The sequence below is a fragment of the Nothoprocta perdicaria genome, unplaced genomic scaffold (genome assembly GCF_003342845.1).
Source record: "Nothoprocta perdicaria isolate Ctin4 unplaced genomic scaffold, notPer1 scaffold_48, whole genome shotgun sequence".
Classification (NCBI taxonomy): domain Eukaryota; kingdom Metazoa; phylum Chordata; class Aves; order Tinamiformes; family Tinamidae; genus Nothoprocta; species Nothoprocta perdicaria.
The window spans coordinates 3,476,269-3,491,786 of record NW_020455732.1 but is presented as its reverse complement, the minus strand read 5'-3'; the positions used below and the strand labels follow the sequence as shown (position 1 = coordinate 3,491,786).

At 39.6% G+C, this 15,518-nt stretch overlaps 1 protein-coding gene across 1 annotated transcript in view; it reads right to left on the bottom strand.

Annotated features, from left to right (window-relative positions):
- Positions 1-15,518, bottom strand: part of ADGRB1 (adhesion G protein-coupled receptor B1) — a 256,076-nt gene that overhangs the window by 10,527 nt on the left and 230,031 nt on the right. The window contains exons 25-30 of the mRNA XM_026047133.1: positions 12,350-12,521; positions 11,045-11,140; positions 8,502-8,541; positions 4,320-4,999; positions 3,329-3,364; positions 1,776-1,880 (exon numbers count right to left, since the gene is read on the bottom strand). Coding sequence (XP_025902918.1) covers positions 1,776-1,880; positions 3,329-3,364; positions 4,320-4,999; positions 8,502-8,541; positions 11,045-11,140; positions 12,350-12,521 — 1,129 coding nt within the window. The remainder of the gene's footprint in view (positions 1-1,775; positions 1,881-3,328; positions 3,365-4,319; positions 5,000-8,501; positions 8,542-11,044; positions 11,141-12,349; positions 12,522-15,518) is intronic.

Genomic DNA, 15,518 nt, shown 5'->3' with positions numbered 1-15,518 from the left:
TCTTTCTTTCTTTCTTTCTTTCTTTCTTTCTTTCTTTCTTTCTTTCTTTCTTTCTTTCTTTCTTTCTTTCTTTCTTTCTTTCTTTCTTTCTTTCTCTTTTAATATGTTGAATATTGGTAAACCAACACCCACTAATGAGCTCCAAATACTGATCTTTGCAAGCCCCCCTTCTTGGATTGCATCAAAGAAAAGATCACTGCTTGAAAAAAAATCGGTCAATATCAAAAGGCCACCTTCACAGATTCCTTCCAGCAGTTCAAAGCTCTTTGATGAAGACACTAGCAATTTTAATTCTAGATAGATTTGGATGCTTCTCTGAAATGCCCAAGACATCTCAATCTATAAACTCCCCTAGAAATACACCACAGATTAGCATTTACATGGTATATAGGCACTTCTGATTTTACACCTATGTCACATCTAAATAACAGAAAAAGAAGGGAGTTGAAACCAGTGAAAAACACTGGGATTCTGAGTCAACATATAGTTCTTTGATCTGAACTATTTTGATAGATTCACTGTTGCTTTCTTTCTACAGCACTGGTCAGCCCACAGCAACACCTTGCTATTCACAGTGACAGTAAAGTTTCCCGGGAGCACAGCTCTAAGGCTTAGCACAGCTATGCTGTGAGATGTAAATGGAAACCAAAGGCTCCAATAAAGCTCTGCTTCCACTGAGAACCCGGCTAAACCCTTTACTCAACCACCATCCAAACCCTTCTCTTGTCTCTAAGGGAATCCTATAAGCCCTAGAAGTGCCTCTTTGGCCATGCTGAAGGAGACTCAAACCTGGATCTGACATTGCTGGCAGATAAACTGAGAATGTTAAAAATAGCAGCACGCAGTTCTTCTTGGTTGGGGCTGGCACAGACCAAGCTTCCTTTCATCCTGCCATCTTCTGTCACTTTTTTTTTTTTCCTTCTGCTGGAGAATATGCAATTCCTTGCAAGCTTTTGGCCCCTGCCCAGCAAGCATAACAGGCTGAGATACCACAAAGGTGCCGGAGGTCTGCCCTTCCTTATCTGCGTTACCCACATAACTAACCACACAGGTTCCTGAAGTCTGTATCTAGTACCAAATCTTTGCCCGTCTGAAAGGCTGCAAGGTCTTTTCCTCAGTTTGCCATCATAAAAATCTTTTATTACCTTGGAAAACTTCTCCTGCCCAGGAAAATCACATAGTGAGCAGCTGCTACGAACACTTGTCATCTCACTTCAACTAGCATTCAGTCCTCAGGAAGGGCTGCCACCATCACACCTTAAATCTCATTGCTGTGACTTTCTTAAATAGCTAATGCCTCTCATTGCCACCTTGGTCTCTAATGCAGCTCTTGCAGGTGGGATAGGAAATGCTTCTTAGTCTCACTCTCTGTCCATTTTCATTTCACCAAGTTTTCTACAAAGCTGTTCTAATTTCCAGTTCCTAGCTACGAATGGATGGACTCAGCACTCAGAGATGACCTGAGTAGCGACGCAAAGAACAGACATTGACATGAGGAACAAATACCTAAAGAAAGCAGACTCTCTCCACCATGAAATGACATGAGGGCAGATATTTTCCTTCTGGGTTGCTGGTCACTCCGGAGATGACATATAGATGGTACCTTTGCAACTCCATGTTCTGTGTTGCACATGTGCTTGTTGCAACATGCACAGACAAAAACCCAAAGAGTTTTGTAGTGGCTGCTAAACTTTTCTGCTTCTCAGTCAAACTCTGTGATCCTACTGGCACTAGATGGCTCTAGGAAGTGGTGGTTCTGGAAGTATATGACTAACCTTACTGTCCGTTGTTGGCGACTCTTTCTCCTTCTCTGCGTGCTGCAGTTTTCTGTTCAGGTCTTGGAACATGTCTTGGTGACGTTTTCTTGTGTGCATGATTTTCTGAAGTAAACACAAGAGCCATAGGTCAGCAATTCCTTTCCAGCTACACAGAATCAACACCTCCCACCCTCACAAAAAAATCATATTTTCCTACAGCTTAACTCTGTCGCCCTGCATGTACAGCCAGCTTCATAGGTCACTGAGAACTCAGCATAACACTTCCTCGAGTTTGAGTTTCAGGATGATGTGGAAGGAGAAAGTGGGACAAATCTGATTTTTGGTCTATAACTTAGATCTGCAGCTGAAAACTGCATTATGGTCTACCAGGCTGACCCTGGAAACTTTGCTCAGTTTCCCTAAAAGATACTTGACACCACGATCACTCTCTTTGAAGACTGCCTCCCTTGCAAATGCGTTCAGAGTTTATCTGGGCATGTAGAACTTTGGGACAAGAAGCTCTGTCAGAAACTATCCCACAAACTACTGCATAATTTCATTTTCTTGTATTTTGGCTCTTCTATGTTTCACCTCTATCCTCTACTGTCCACAAGGAGAGACAGGACCAATTTTTATATGGACTTCCATTTGTACGTAGGAGCAAGGTATAGACCGTTTATTTGTACTCTACCAAGAACTATGAAACTGAAGAAGGTGGCTCTCATGTTTTGGGACCAACACAAAATACCAGCTTAGATGTACCCAGAGTACCTCAGTTTCTGACCAAGCTCACAACCTTGAGCTCGGAAGCTAGCCTATTGACCTTAGCATTAAGGTAATTCCCTGTGGGCTTTAATGTGACTCCTTGTTTTGGACTAAGACAGCAGCCTTGAAGGGAAAAGCAGTCAAGTAAGCTATTAAACTCAGGAGAGCTGCACTAGCTGCCAGTAGCCCCACGGCCTCTCTGTGTGGATTGGCCCTTCTCTTTCAAAACTTTCCACTCTGCATCTCAGCTGTGAGGACAGACATTTCTTGATGTGTACAGATAGTTCTTTCTCTTGAGCAGATTATATGAGGGTCATTACTGGGTGTGAGTGACTAGGGTTAATGTAGGGTTTTGATGGTGAGGACACATGAGAAGCCTTTAAAAAAACAAAACAAAACAAAACGAGAATATGTGCATAAAAGATAAGGCATTTTAGTCCTCCAAGTAAATGGTATATTGTGCTTCCCAGGCAGGAATGGAGTCCAGCTATTGTAGTACTCTCTCAGCTCATAAACATTTTGCTCACAGAGGAGACTGTTTACAGGTCCTGTGAAAACCAATTTAGGTCAAATATTTACAGAGCAGCTACTGCTTAATCAATTAAGCAAGAATCGCTGTAAATCACCCATTTATTTAGCCATTCCAGGGAACTCTTACTAGGTAGCCTGCACAACTCTTTCCACCCACCATTTCATACCCTGAAGTAGCTCTTCCCTGCAAAGATGTTAGAGAGAAAAGAAAGGAAAATGTCTCTTTCTCACTCTGCCCTCCAGTAAACACATTTGTTGAAAAAAGAAATACTCACCTCAAAATCTAGCTCTGCATACCGAGATTTCCGCCTCTGGAGATTCAAAAGAAAAAGAGAGATGGTTGAATATTAGTGATGCTGGTGGCTGTGCAGAAACTGAACCACACAGTAGACAGAACAGAAAGGGTCTCTCTACCATTCCTTCTTCCTGAACCTTTAACATGTCTCTCTGGCTTTTCCTTATGGAAAGGACAAACAATTTGGACCTCATGTATTACCATGGGGTGAAGCTGGAAATGGCTATTAATGAGGAAGAACATCAAGCCCCAGGGAGGGCTGGGCATGGGTGCAGATAAGCACAGGACTTTGATTCAAGTCCCTGTCTTAATATGAGCTTGTAAATGATCACAGAATGGGCAGAAAAAAAGAATCCAAGCTAGAATCTTGAGAAAGCACAAAAACTAATACTTGAGAAAGTGCAAAAACTAATATGGACATTAGTGTAAGTTCTACAGCCGGGAGAGAAGTGCTAAGATATGTAGTAAGCTATCATAAATCAGAAGAAGAAGACTGCATTTATGCAAAACATCTGAAATCTCTTTGATGCTGAGAGTTGTGGGGCTTGCTTTAAGGGCATTTAGATCTGTGACCATTGGGATTTTCTCATTTGCATTATGACTAAAATCATCAAAATGTGAAACAGAGGCAGAAGATGGAAGGAGAGAAGGTAATGCTAGCCATGCATTAAAATCGAGAAGTGTTTGACAAGCTAAAACTTTTATTTTGACTTTGCATTGCCTGTAGAGCTAAAGAGAGCTCACCAAGGAATGAAATATGGCTGTGGAAACCATGAGAGATCTTAATTATATTATAAAAATTATATTCTAAAAAATAGAAAATCATGTCATCCGCCAGGGTCCACTCATGATATTCTAGTATGGACACTGCAAAGTAGGCTGCATTTAGCCTAAGGCTCTTCTCCTATCTGGTATAGCCCATGTGGAACATCATCCAGGGCTGAGAACAAGGCAGTAATTCACATGCTCACCTCCAAAGAGCTCATGGAGAGGGTGGAGACAGTCTCGCTCTTGGACACTACACCTGAGTTCCCTGAGTCACCCATGTCACACAAGCTGTTGGGAATCTGTGTCTCGTTGGAGATGTTTGGTGGAGGCAGCTGCTGCTGCTGTTGTATCATGGAGGAACCTTGCACCTCACTGCATGTCATGGTTACGGGCTCTCGAGGGGGACTCTTGACAACAAAGCCGGGGTCAGTCGCCATACTGAGGTGGATGAGCCGTGTCTGGGGCATCTGGTCAATATTGATGCTGTATTTGCTCTCATCCTTGGGTGGTTTGGCCCGTAAAGTAGATGTGTTGGTAGGCAGAATTACGTAGCTGGTGTCCAGTGTTTGCTCTTGTGCCCGGGAGAGTTCTGAATCCAGCTTCTTGAAGATGTCCCCATCGCAGATGTAAATAGACTTGGGTGGCTGGTTCTTGTCCTTCTTCAAGGTCAGTGTGTGATTGCTGAATTCATTCAGGTTGATGGCCCCTAGGTAGTGAGGTGAGCCCTGAAGATGCATTTTGGAGACATTGGCTGGAAGACTGTTGAAGTTTGATGACCCCTTCTGGTGATTGAGTTTCAATTTCTCTTCATCCTGCAGTGATGGACGCTTCAGTGTTCCTGTGATGGTTGAGGTCCTGCAGGTGGTGATGTCTTTATTCAGCACTAAGGGGACAGACATGTATCATTAGCACCTAATTTAAGCTGTTATTAACACAACAGTACACCCACACCACAGTCACAAGGTGTTAGCATGTTCCTTTGGCCCTCTCAGACAGAGGTAGTGGTGTCAAAAAAGTATTTTATATTGGATTTTTAATCCAGGTTGATAAAGAGAAAGCTAAAACTAGGGAAGTAACAACTTTCCCATTTTGAGAGAATTCTCAGTGCTTCAAGATTTCTATTTGAAATCATAATTAAATCATTAAAACTCCAAATTTGACTGACTGATATTATCACACCGATAAAAAGATCTTGAAATGATGTATGCCTGTATATGTATTTAGTACACAGTGTGTGAATGCATTGTGAATACATATACATAYACACACACACACACACATATATATTTATATAAAATGCCTAGAAATGGTGAGCAGGATTTGATTCAGCTTGCAGCATTAACTACAATTACAAAATGCCAGTGCCTTTTTTTTTTTTTTTTTTCTTTTTCACTGAACTACTTCAGGTTGATCTTTTCCCAGAGTTTCCAGGTCAATGAATTGGTATTTCGAGACAAAAGCGTATTTTTTAATGAGTTTCTAATTAGTGCTCCCAAAAACTTATGTTCCAGTAATCATGGCAAGCCTTTTTAAGAGTTAATTATTTGCTGCTTCTCAATTTGCCTTGAGGATAAAAACAGAGTTCCATGAACATGCCTTAATAGCAGAAGAAATCCTTAATCTGAGCATCGGGTGAACATGTCAACTAGGAGGTATACACAAGACACAAAGAAGCTCATTCCCACACAATACCATCCACTACAAAACATCCATTTCTAGGTATAAAAATTTATTGTTCCATTGGTTTCTGGCTGCAGCCAAGACTTTACAGGACTAATGACATAGGCCTTGGTGTCTTCAGGGACCAAATCCTACTTACCCAGCATTTCAGCATGAGAAATAAATGCATCTTCCCCCTCACTCTCCACAGAAGAAAACACAAAGGTTCTTTTTACTTCTTTTTTTTTTTTTTTTTTTTCCAATGGAGCCTGAGAATAACCTGACATGATCCAGCTGCTCTACCTGTGATGGAGGCAGATATCTCACTGGACTGAGGGCACTGCTGTCTTCCTGGTAATTCATACCAGGAGGGATGGTGGTGGAAGAACAAAGATGCCATCAAAAACCATGGAGAAAACAAGGCATAATTACAGGGAAAACAAATGAAATAAATCATCTTTCAAAATCTCTAAAAGCTAAACATATTGGGTGCAACTATGGCATCCATAGTTATCCTGACATTGCTAGAAGACGTGCCAGGATAAATCAGAGCATTACAATGTACTCCTACTATAGACTGCAGGGAGATGCTAGCGAACTCTAACCCTTAGCTTGGCATTGACTGTGAAGTTTATTGATTCAGGCTCTTCTCCATATTCATGTCAGCTGCATCAAGTAGGTTTGGAGACAGAGTAGTCCTTGGAGAGCACCTTGGAGACCAAAGAATGGTCTCCAAATCAGTGTTGGTTATTAATAAACTGTCTCAAGATAGTGGCACTGAATGATAGAACTTTTTCAAAGGTAGCTTATCTCTTCAGGCAGATGAAAGATACAAATAAATTATATAATGGATGCTGGCAAAGGAAGGGAAGCCTAGGCTGTTAGCAAGGTGCTCATCCAGGGTCATCTGCCCTGAAGACACATGAAAGCAAGCAACTCCTTCCTTTCCCCTGGGAAGCTTGAGTTAGGAGCAAGAAACTTCGTAGCAGACCCAGAATGGTTCCTGTATTGCAGGACTCTTGATATCTGTCTTGGTTTTCAGGGCTTGTGCTCCCCAGTACTACAAACTGGACTGCTGCGGTGTGTGCAGCTGGTTTTCTTCCCCAAAAACCAGCCTGGGTGCATGTTTGCTGAGTATATGGTGAAGAGAGACCTGGTCTCATGTGCAGGTTTTTTTTTTTTTTTTTTTTTGGAAGCCAGTTCTTCAATGTCAAAAATGAAGGAGAGAGACAAATGAGAAGAGGAAGACAGCTAGAAATACAATTAGAGAGTGTGAGGCAGAGAAACAGAAAAAAAAATGGAGAGACCCTCAAAAGAGATAAATGTTCAGAAAGAGACCATGAAATAAGATATCATATGGGTAAATGAGATAAATATACTGTGACTCTGATAGACATAGAGAGAGGGAGTGAGGCACAGAAAAAGACAGAAAACGATAAATAAGATATAGATAGATATTAGATAGATAAATGATAGTGACAGTGATGGACAATACACAGGAACACAGTGACAGAGATATATGTTGACAGAGATTGCAATACATAAATAACAGGTACAGCAGGACAGACGGTTGAGGACAGAGATAAATAAGTGATTGCTAGGTAGGAAAAAAACAGATAAATTAAACATATTAGAAACAGATAAATAAATGATAGATTCGAGGAAGAAAAAGATAAATGAAAAGGACAGGTAGCTATATATATAAAAACAGAGAGAAATAAAGGGAGGGAGAGGGCAAAAGGAAGAGAGAAAGGGAAAAAACAGAAAAAAAGAGAGAAAGGAATGAAGAAGGGAAGAAAAATGAAGAAGAAGAGAAAAAACTTTCACATTATACTAACTACACATAAACTATGTACTGTCCTTGACTAGGGAGATCCTGGTTTGGAGGGTGTGAATTATTTGCAAGTGCCAAGCAAGCTGGAATAACTCTTGCTTGCAAGAGGAGAGAAGTCTGGGATGGTAAAATAAAGCCTAGACATCTACAAAGGATAAGATTAATATCAGCCAAGTGATCAGGGGTAGGAGAGGACAAAGCGTACAAAAACAAACAGGCGGCAAAGCAGACTCTGGACAGCACAGATACCCCCAAGGACATGGGAGAAAAGACATTCCTTAGAGAAAGGGACAGTCAGCCGACGCAGATCTTCAGGATCAAAATGAATGTTGTGTGTCATACAACACACAGGAGAAAGGTTCAGGTAAAGAGAGACCTGAGCCACCTCCATAGGTACAGACACTCTACAACTGTACCAAATGTGTTTATGGGATCAGGAGGACCCCATAATTCTTCTTTCTGGAATGGAGGGAAGTTCATCCAGATTCCAGATCTTCTCCAAGACACCTCTCTTGAGTACAGAGTTGTTTGAGGTTAGCCTTGGAAAGGGGCTGCTAAAGCAAAGAAGGATCTCAGTGGGAAGAGATGAAACAGATCTCTTATTCCTGGATACTCTTCTCTGCCACCATGTGAAATGGGCCACACATAAGAAATAAGACCTCGGAGGCAAGGCTTCATCTTAGCTGAAAAGCCAAGAAAGCTATGGGGAAAGACAGTAAGCAAAGCACAAGGTAGAACTAGACGGGTTGTTTCATTTTAGGCAAGGCTGAGAGTAAGGGCTATGTACATGCAAGCCACTAAAACACACAGAAATAAAACAGGAAGGAAAAAAATGGCCTAGTTCAATCCCCAAACCAGGTCACTTGCTGATTCTCACCTGTGATGTGCTCACCTGATCTACAAGCCATATCCACATCCTTCTCAAAATCGGTCTGAAAGACAGAGAACACAGAAGACATTGTCAATAGGAACTGAGAGGGAAAGACAGATACCTGGAATGCAAAAATGCTTTAACCCATTAGATAGACAAAATCTACCCAAAGAGTGAAGCTGAGGAATTTGTGCTCGCCTTAGAAACATGGAAAACAAGACTATCTATTTATTCCCAACTATGACTCTCAGGCAACGTTAAAGCTGTAACACTGCTTTGAAGCTGGATTCTTTTGCTCATCCATAAACTACTTCCACGACTGCCAAATTGAAATCTTTGCCTGAAATATTTTTATACACATTCCTAGAACACAGGGGACAGATTTCTGGCCTGTTTTGCCTTGTATTTATCTCCCCATACTTAATCTAAGCAGATTTCCCATCAGCTTCAAAGATCCAAGGATACCTTTGAAAGCCCTCTATACCTACTGTGTTTACTCATCATCAATTAGTGTGTCATAGACAGTGCAAATATGTTTCTGCACCTAAAACTCTTAGCATATAAAAATAATAGTCCTTGTAGGAGCAAACACTGCAAAAGTTTTTCAAATTGCCTACACAGTCAAATAAAACTCATCCCTTCTCCCAGTGTAAATTAGTGCTTTTCCTGAAGCTCTCCACAGGTAACATTTCAAAGAACTGGATAGTGTGTCACAAAGGGTCATGAGTTTTCATGGAGCGATGGAAAGGCCACAAGCTAACGAAAAGTAGAAGAGTTAATTGATTATTTCTGGTATCACTTGGGAATGAAGGCACTTAATGTACGTGTATTAACTGATGAAACACATTCCAGTGACATAGTAACTAAAAATACTGTTAAAAATAGCCCCCTGCAATAAACTGTTCAAAATCAGCAGGTTCAGATTCAAGAGTCTTAGGAGAGTTGGCTGAAGAATTCTCTCAAGCTTGCTATCTAATTTCGTAGTAAATTTGGGAATATTAAGGAAATATGAAAATAACAGAAGAGAAATTTAATACTGGGCTTATGCTAAAAAGAGCAAGTGGGATAAAATAGAAAACAAAATATAATCACACTTGCCTGATAGGATTTCCAGAATGACAAAACAAAACAGTTTGTACTATTCCTACTGACAAATTAATAAGGTCAAGTGTATATTTAATACCAGTCAACAAGACCATAGGAAAAACAGTTCTATCTCATTAAATTTCTTTCCATTCACTGAGTGTATATTGAGATTACTTAAAAGAGTAAAGGCAAAAATGCGGTCCTGCAAAGCCTTTGATTTTTTCGATTAGGGTATGACAGAGTCACTATAAAATAACACTGCATCTCTCCAAAAATATCAGTGAAGAGCCATCATTTGTGTTTGTTTTTGTTTGTTTGTTTTTTGCTTGCTTGCTTGCTTGGATGGGAAGAAACTGATTGTAAACTGTCTATTTTTCAACACTTCCATGAACTTCCAAAAGGAAGCTAAAAATTTGCAGTCTGTAGAGTTTTTGAAGTGGTAAATAACTAATGAAAACATAGAGCTGTACACAGAAGGACAAAAAGCTGAGAATTCAGAATGTATTGCTGGGGATGGTGGCAAGAGAGTAACAAGTGTAGTATCTATATTTTCGAGGGATACTGAAAAACTGGAAAGTATATGGGAAAGTCAGAAATAATTTGAGGGCAAATGTGTGACAGAGCTAGAATCAAAGAACTCAGTGTGTTACTTTGCCAAAAAAGGGATATGATTATGGTATCTAATATTGAAAGAAGAAAGTACTTGGCACACAAAGGACTTTCTAATTAAACATAAAAGAGCACAGTAAGAACTTAAGTATCAAAATGTGAACCCTACACATTTAATGCTGAAATGATGCACCTGTTTTTATCAATCACCTGTGAGGTGCATACACCCAAGAACTGCATGTCTGACTTAAAAGACTGTTTTTTGAAATGACATCTTTCAGCCAAGCCACTTAGCTTAGCACAGGAAGGCCTAGAAGAAATGCACTGGGTTGTGATGTAGGTGGAATTTAAGTAGATGAACTAATAACGTTTTGCAGTATTAAACTCTATTAATATTTCAGTATGAATAAGCCTGTCACATCTCTGGCAAAGAGCACTGTACAAAAGGGCAGAGGAAAATCCTAAACTGGTCTGCTTTGAAACTTGTCCAAGTCTTGCATGGAAATCCCTACACCAACCTAAGAAATCAAATGATTATTATACCATCTTCATTTGACCTTGGAGCAGATACAACTTTTTTTTTTTCCTAGGAAGGAAAGTATCTGGTCAGACTTAGTGCCAAGATGTCTGTAAAACCTAATGCTATGAGACTGAAATTTTGAGTTCCTGAATACTATAATGAAATGAAACATGATTTGTGGATGAACAAAAGAGCCTAAGGAACGCATTACATTTGCTTAGGCGTAGTTTTAAAGGAAAAATGACTGATGATTGCAAAATGTCAAACAGAGAAAGCAGTTTGTTTATCTGTTATTGGTTTAAAAAATCCCCAGATCCTTAATAATAGACTAGATGGTACTTTTTCCTACCATTAGCTGAGCATGTCCATTCTGAAATGACCCTCCAGAGTCTCCATTGCCCTCTTCTTGACGATCCACAACTCGGCACTTGACAGCATCTTGGACCTGCAGAACCAAATGGATTTGTGAAAGACAGAGTTGAAAAGAATAACATATAAAAGCAAACCATATGAAATTCTGCTAAAAAGAAAATCTTATAGTCCTTGGTGGCTTAGAACAACGAGGCTCCTGCTTCAGTAGCACTCTGTTATTCAAGTCATTCAGAGGTTACAAATCTTACACACTAATACACATTAATAGAGCAGTTCAAAGGTTTTACAGGTACCCTGCGTCATACTTGGTCACTTCCAGTATTTTGATTTATACAGTCAAGAGGGAAAACTTTTTTACTTCACTGCTTGCAATATTTTTATGATGCACGCTATTGCATAAATCCTTATATTTAGATCTAGTAAGTGTGATTACAATGCTACAATGATTTTATTAAATATCTGATCCCAAAATCACTAAAATCAATGCAAAAATCTGAGTGACTGCAGTGGGAGTTAAACACAACCCCAAATTCATAATGCAATTAGTTAAAGGAGTCTCAGCCAAACTTGTACGTAATTCCATTGATTTCATTTGTCTGACATAAAGAATAATCTATTTTACTTAATTTAAATGAACTGTAGGAAGATAAAATGAGTATTGGGAAAAAAAAAAAGCTTCCTGTCTTTGTTATTAATAGCCTATTCACTCATTAAAATGAAAAGAATAAAAGAAGCATAAAATATTCTTCATTTGCTGCCCCAATATAATTTACAACTTTAAATACCCACAGGGAGGCTGAAGAAAATTTGCTCAATATCCTGGTTGGATTATAGCTAACTTTACTTTCTAATTCTAATATCCAGATACCGGTGTCAACATATAGCCATTCTGTAAACTGACACAGTACATATTTTCCATCTCAAAATCAAATAACAAACTTGTTTTGGCTAATATTCCATTTCCAATGGGATGGAACACTTTTGAAAATACTAATTTTTGTGTTAAGTAAGCAAAAGACTGTGTGATAGAAATCTAGAAAACAAACTGAAATAAAAATGTTCCCAAAATTCCACTCTATCCAGTCTATACTACATAAAGTATGACAATCATTGACTCATCCATCCATTCATCCATCCATCCATCCATCTCACCCATCTTCCTCTGTCCGATAATGTCATGGCCATTTCTATGGTCACTGTTGACAGGCTGACTGCACATTTTTTGATGCTTGCTATAGGAAATATGTTGGCCACATATAAAAGAACCACTCATTGTGCTCACCTCTCGCCTTAGGATGCAATGGACCATCACGATGACGAAACCCTCCAGTGAGTCAAAGACAGCAAAAAGGATCTGGAAGAGTGCTGACCGCCGATCCGTGATTGCCAGGACTGCAGACATCCAGGTCAGAGCCAGGAGAGGTAGGACCACGCAGGAACTCCAAAGAGATGCCCTGTTAAGGAAGAGGAAAAGAGAATTCAACATTTGCATCATCCACTTCCATGTGGGATGCTAATTCAGCCTCCTGATCCCATGGGGCTTCAGAAGACCTTTCCTTGGTAAACGTGCACTTATACTAGATGTTTTCCAAGCCCCTCTCCCAGGGGAAGCAGGAGAATGCTTTGCACACTCACACTACCAAAGCAGGTGACACACATTTGTAAGGGAGGGACTACTAGCCATGATGCACTTATGGATAAAAATCGAGATGGGTAGGAAGGAGGTAGATACCTCACCTTCCCCTTCATGCCCTTCCCACTCTATACCCCTGCTTCACCACTGTGGTGTTTCCCAAGGGGATGGGAGACAAAACACAATCACTTTAGGTTGCCAGATGGAAGCAGAACAGCTGCAGCAGAGGCTGGTTTGTCGTGATGGTTGTCCATACTCAAGTTACAGACATTGGGACTTCTACAGCACATGGAAGACACTATCAGGTGGGAACATGTATCACGGTTCCAAATAATTAAAACAGATGAGCACAGAGCTGACGTGGAGCTTGATCTGCTCTTGCTGTTGCAAAATAGCTCCCTTTACAGCAGATGCTCCCTACAAGACTGCATCAGAGTATCCAGATATCTTGCTCAAACTATCTGTGAGCAGAAAATTCCTGCTTTCTCCTGTGATCTTCCCAGCTGAATGATTTGAAAACCTGCAATTCTTTTACCCTTTGCAAAATCGCTACAGATAAATTTATTCTTGAGGGGACATGCTGTGTTGAAACCGCTTTTTAATCCACACTGAAAAAAAACTGGACAAAATAGTCTTCGGCAATGCAAGTACTTTCACACGGACCCCCAAGTCTTTTCTATGCATAATGACTCTAGAAATGAGAAAGCAGTTCTTCTTCTGTGAATAATTCAGTCATTTAGCTCTCTCATAGAAAGGGTCCCAAGTGATTTTAATTGAATGTTATGAACATTTTAGGAAGTTGATGTAATATTAGCTATCAGTTATCCTATAGATCTGAGTGCTTTACAAATACTAAGCATTTTTTTGGTGGGGCTATGTCTAAATAACAAGAGAAGACGTGTCCAGACTAAGTAACAAGTTGAGTTTCAAGATTTTCTGCATATGAAACCTCGAACTATTTACCAACAAACACATATAAGCGACACAATAAATTATAGGACGGATATCATAACATACATTTTACAGTATTCACATGTGACTTAATTACCACTGCATGCTATAATCAAGTTTTTAATAGCGTTTACCTGCCTGTTATCCAGGTACCACCCTCACAGACCTCCCTGAGAGATTTACCTGAACAAAGCTGGATTAAAGAACAGGTTTGGACATTAGGATTTAATATCCTAACTTCAGTTCAGAGACTTTCAAGGATTCCTGCATCACTTGTGCTGTAACGACCATACACCTAAGTGATCGGTTATCTGTGTAGTCACAATGATACTTTCCCTGTAAATATTTCTGCTGACAGTTCAGATTCATATGTGTTCCTCAGTGGTATACTTAAGCAATATAATTTACCTATGGGAACGGATAAATGACATTTACTTTTCTTCAACTAAATCAAGCATTATGAGTTTTTCATGTAAGTTAAAGGCCATTACATCTACATATCTACATTTACAATCTACATATCTGGAGTTTTCATGCAGGATGATAGAATGGAAAGTTCTTTTATTTTTAAAATGCTGCTTGGAAAAAAACAAAACAACCAACCCCTAAATAAATGTTTGTGTTCCACCTCGGCCCCCCAAATCTGACTCAGCATACTGAATTAAGTGAAATTTCACATTGCTATTATGGCAGTGGGGCATTAATAAAACTTGTAGTAAGCAGAGAGAAAAGAAAACCAAAGAGGCAGAAAATTGGAAAGATGAGGCTTTCTCCACAATGTGCCATTCTAAGTATGTTTTCCATGCAAGGATCAGCAAGGCAATATGTCTGGTCTATGGCTTGGTAAAGGAAGTTATTCTAGAAGCAACCTGCAAAATTGCCTGCTGATAACAGGGAGAATAAACAGACTGTGCTAGAGAAGCTCCTATCAGACAACTCCTGTTTTCTAGAATTATGTGGTCTCCCATCATGCTCTTAATAACACAGATGTGTGCAGTAGCACCAGCAACATGAAAGACAAAATGATGAACTACACTGGAATGCATTCAGAGCTTCTGTAGCCCTTTGTCTGGACACAGTGAGTCCTTTCTAGCCTCATATTCTATGATTCTTCATATAGGCAAAGTGTTTAAATATCTTCTGAAACAAGACATCTTGATTAACTTCACTGCAGATCACATATAAGCAACCTTACTAGCAGCATTCTCACCACACTCCCACCTCGGATGATGAAAATAGCATTATGCCAGATACTTGGGTGGTGTAAATCAGAATTTTCCCAACTAAGATGTAGTGATTTACACCAGCTACAAGTATGGCCTGACTTTCTGATCTCTCTTTGTGATTCATCTCACAGGTGCTGACAACTCAATAGTATTCATCCCTTAGAAATGCTAAGGAAATGTTGGTTGACATTAAATGCATAATCTTTATTCTCAGGTAGCAGATGGCAGTGGGTCATAGGACTATAACTAATTTTACTTTCCTGGCTCTGCTTAGCTTTGGAAATATTAAATGCAAAAAAAAAAAAAAAAAAAAATCTATTAAAAAAATTGTATCAAGTCTGAAATTTGAGAAGAAAACTCAAGGGAAGATAACTGGATCTTCTGTGAAATTGCCCTTAATTCCACCTGCAATGAATTGAATCCATTGCAGACTTCATACTTCTGCCACTTTTTGGTCTCTTCCTTTTCCAAGAAGTGCAGAGTAGCTTCAGGATCTAAATAACATCACAGTGCTATGCAACGTGAAATGATGATTTGTTATCTAATGACATTGTGATTACTTAATAATTCTTCATTATGGATTGTCTGTGATCAATGAACCCAGGATTTCTATTGCTTGAGACAAAGGACTAACTGCTTTA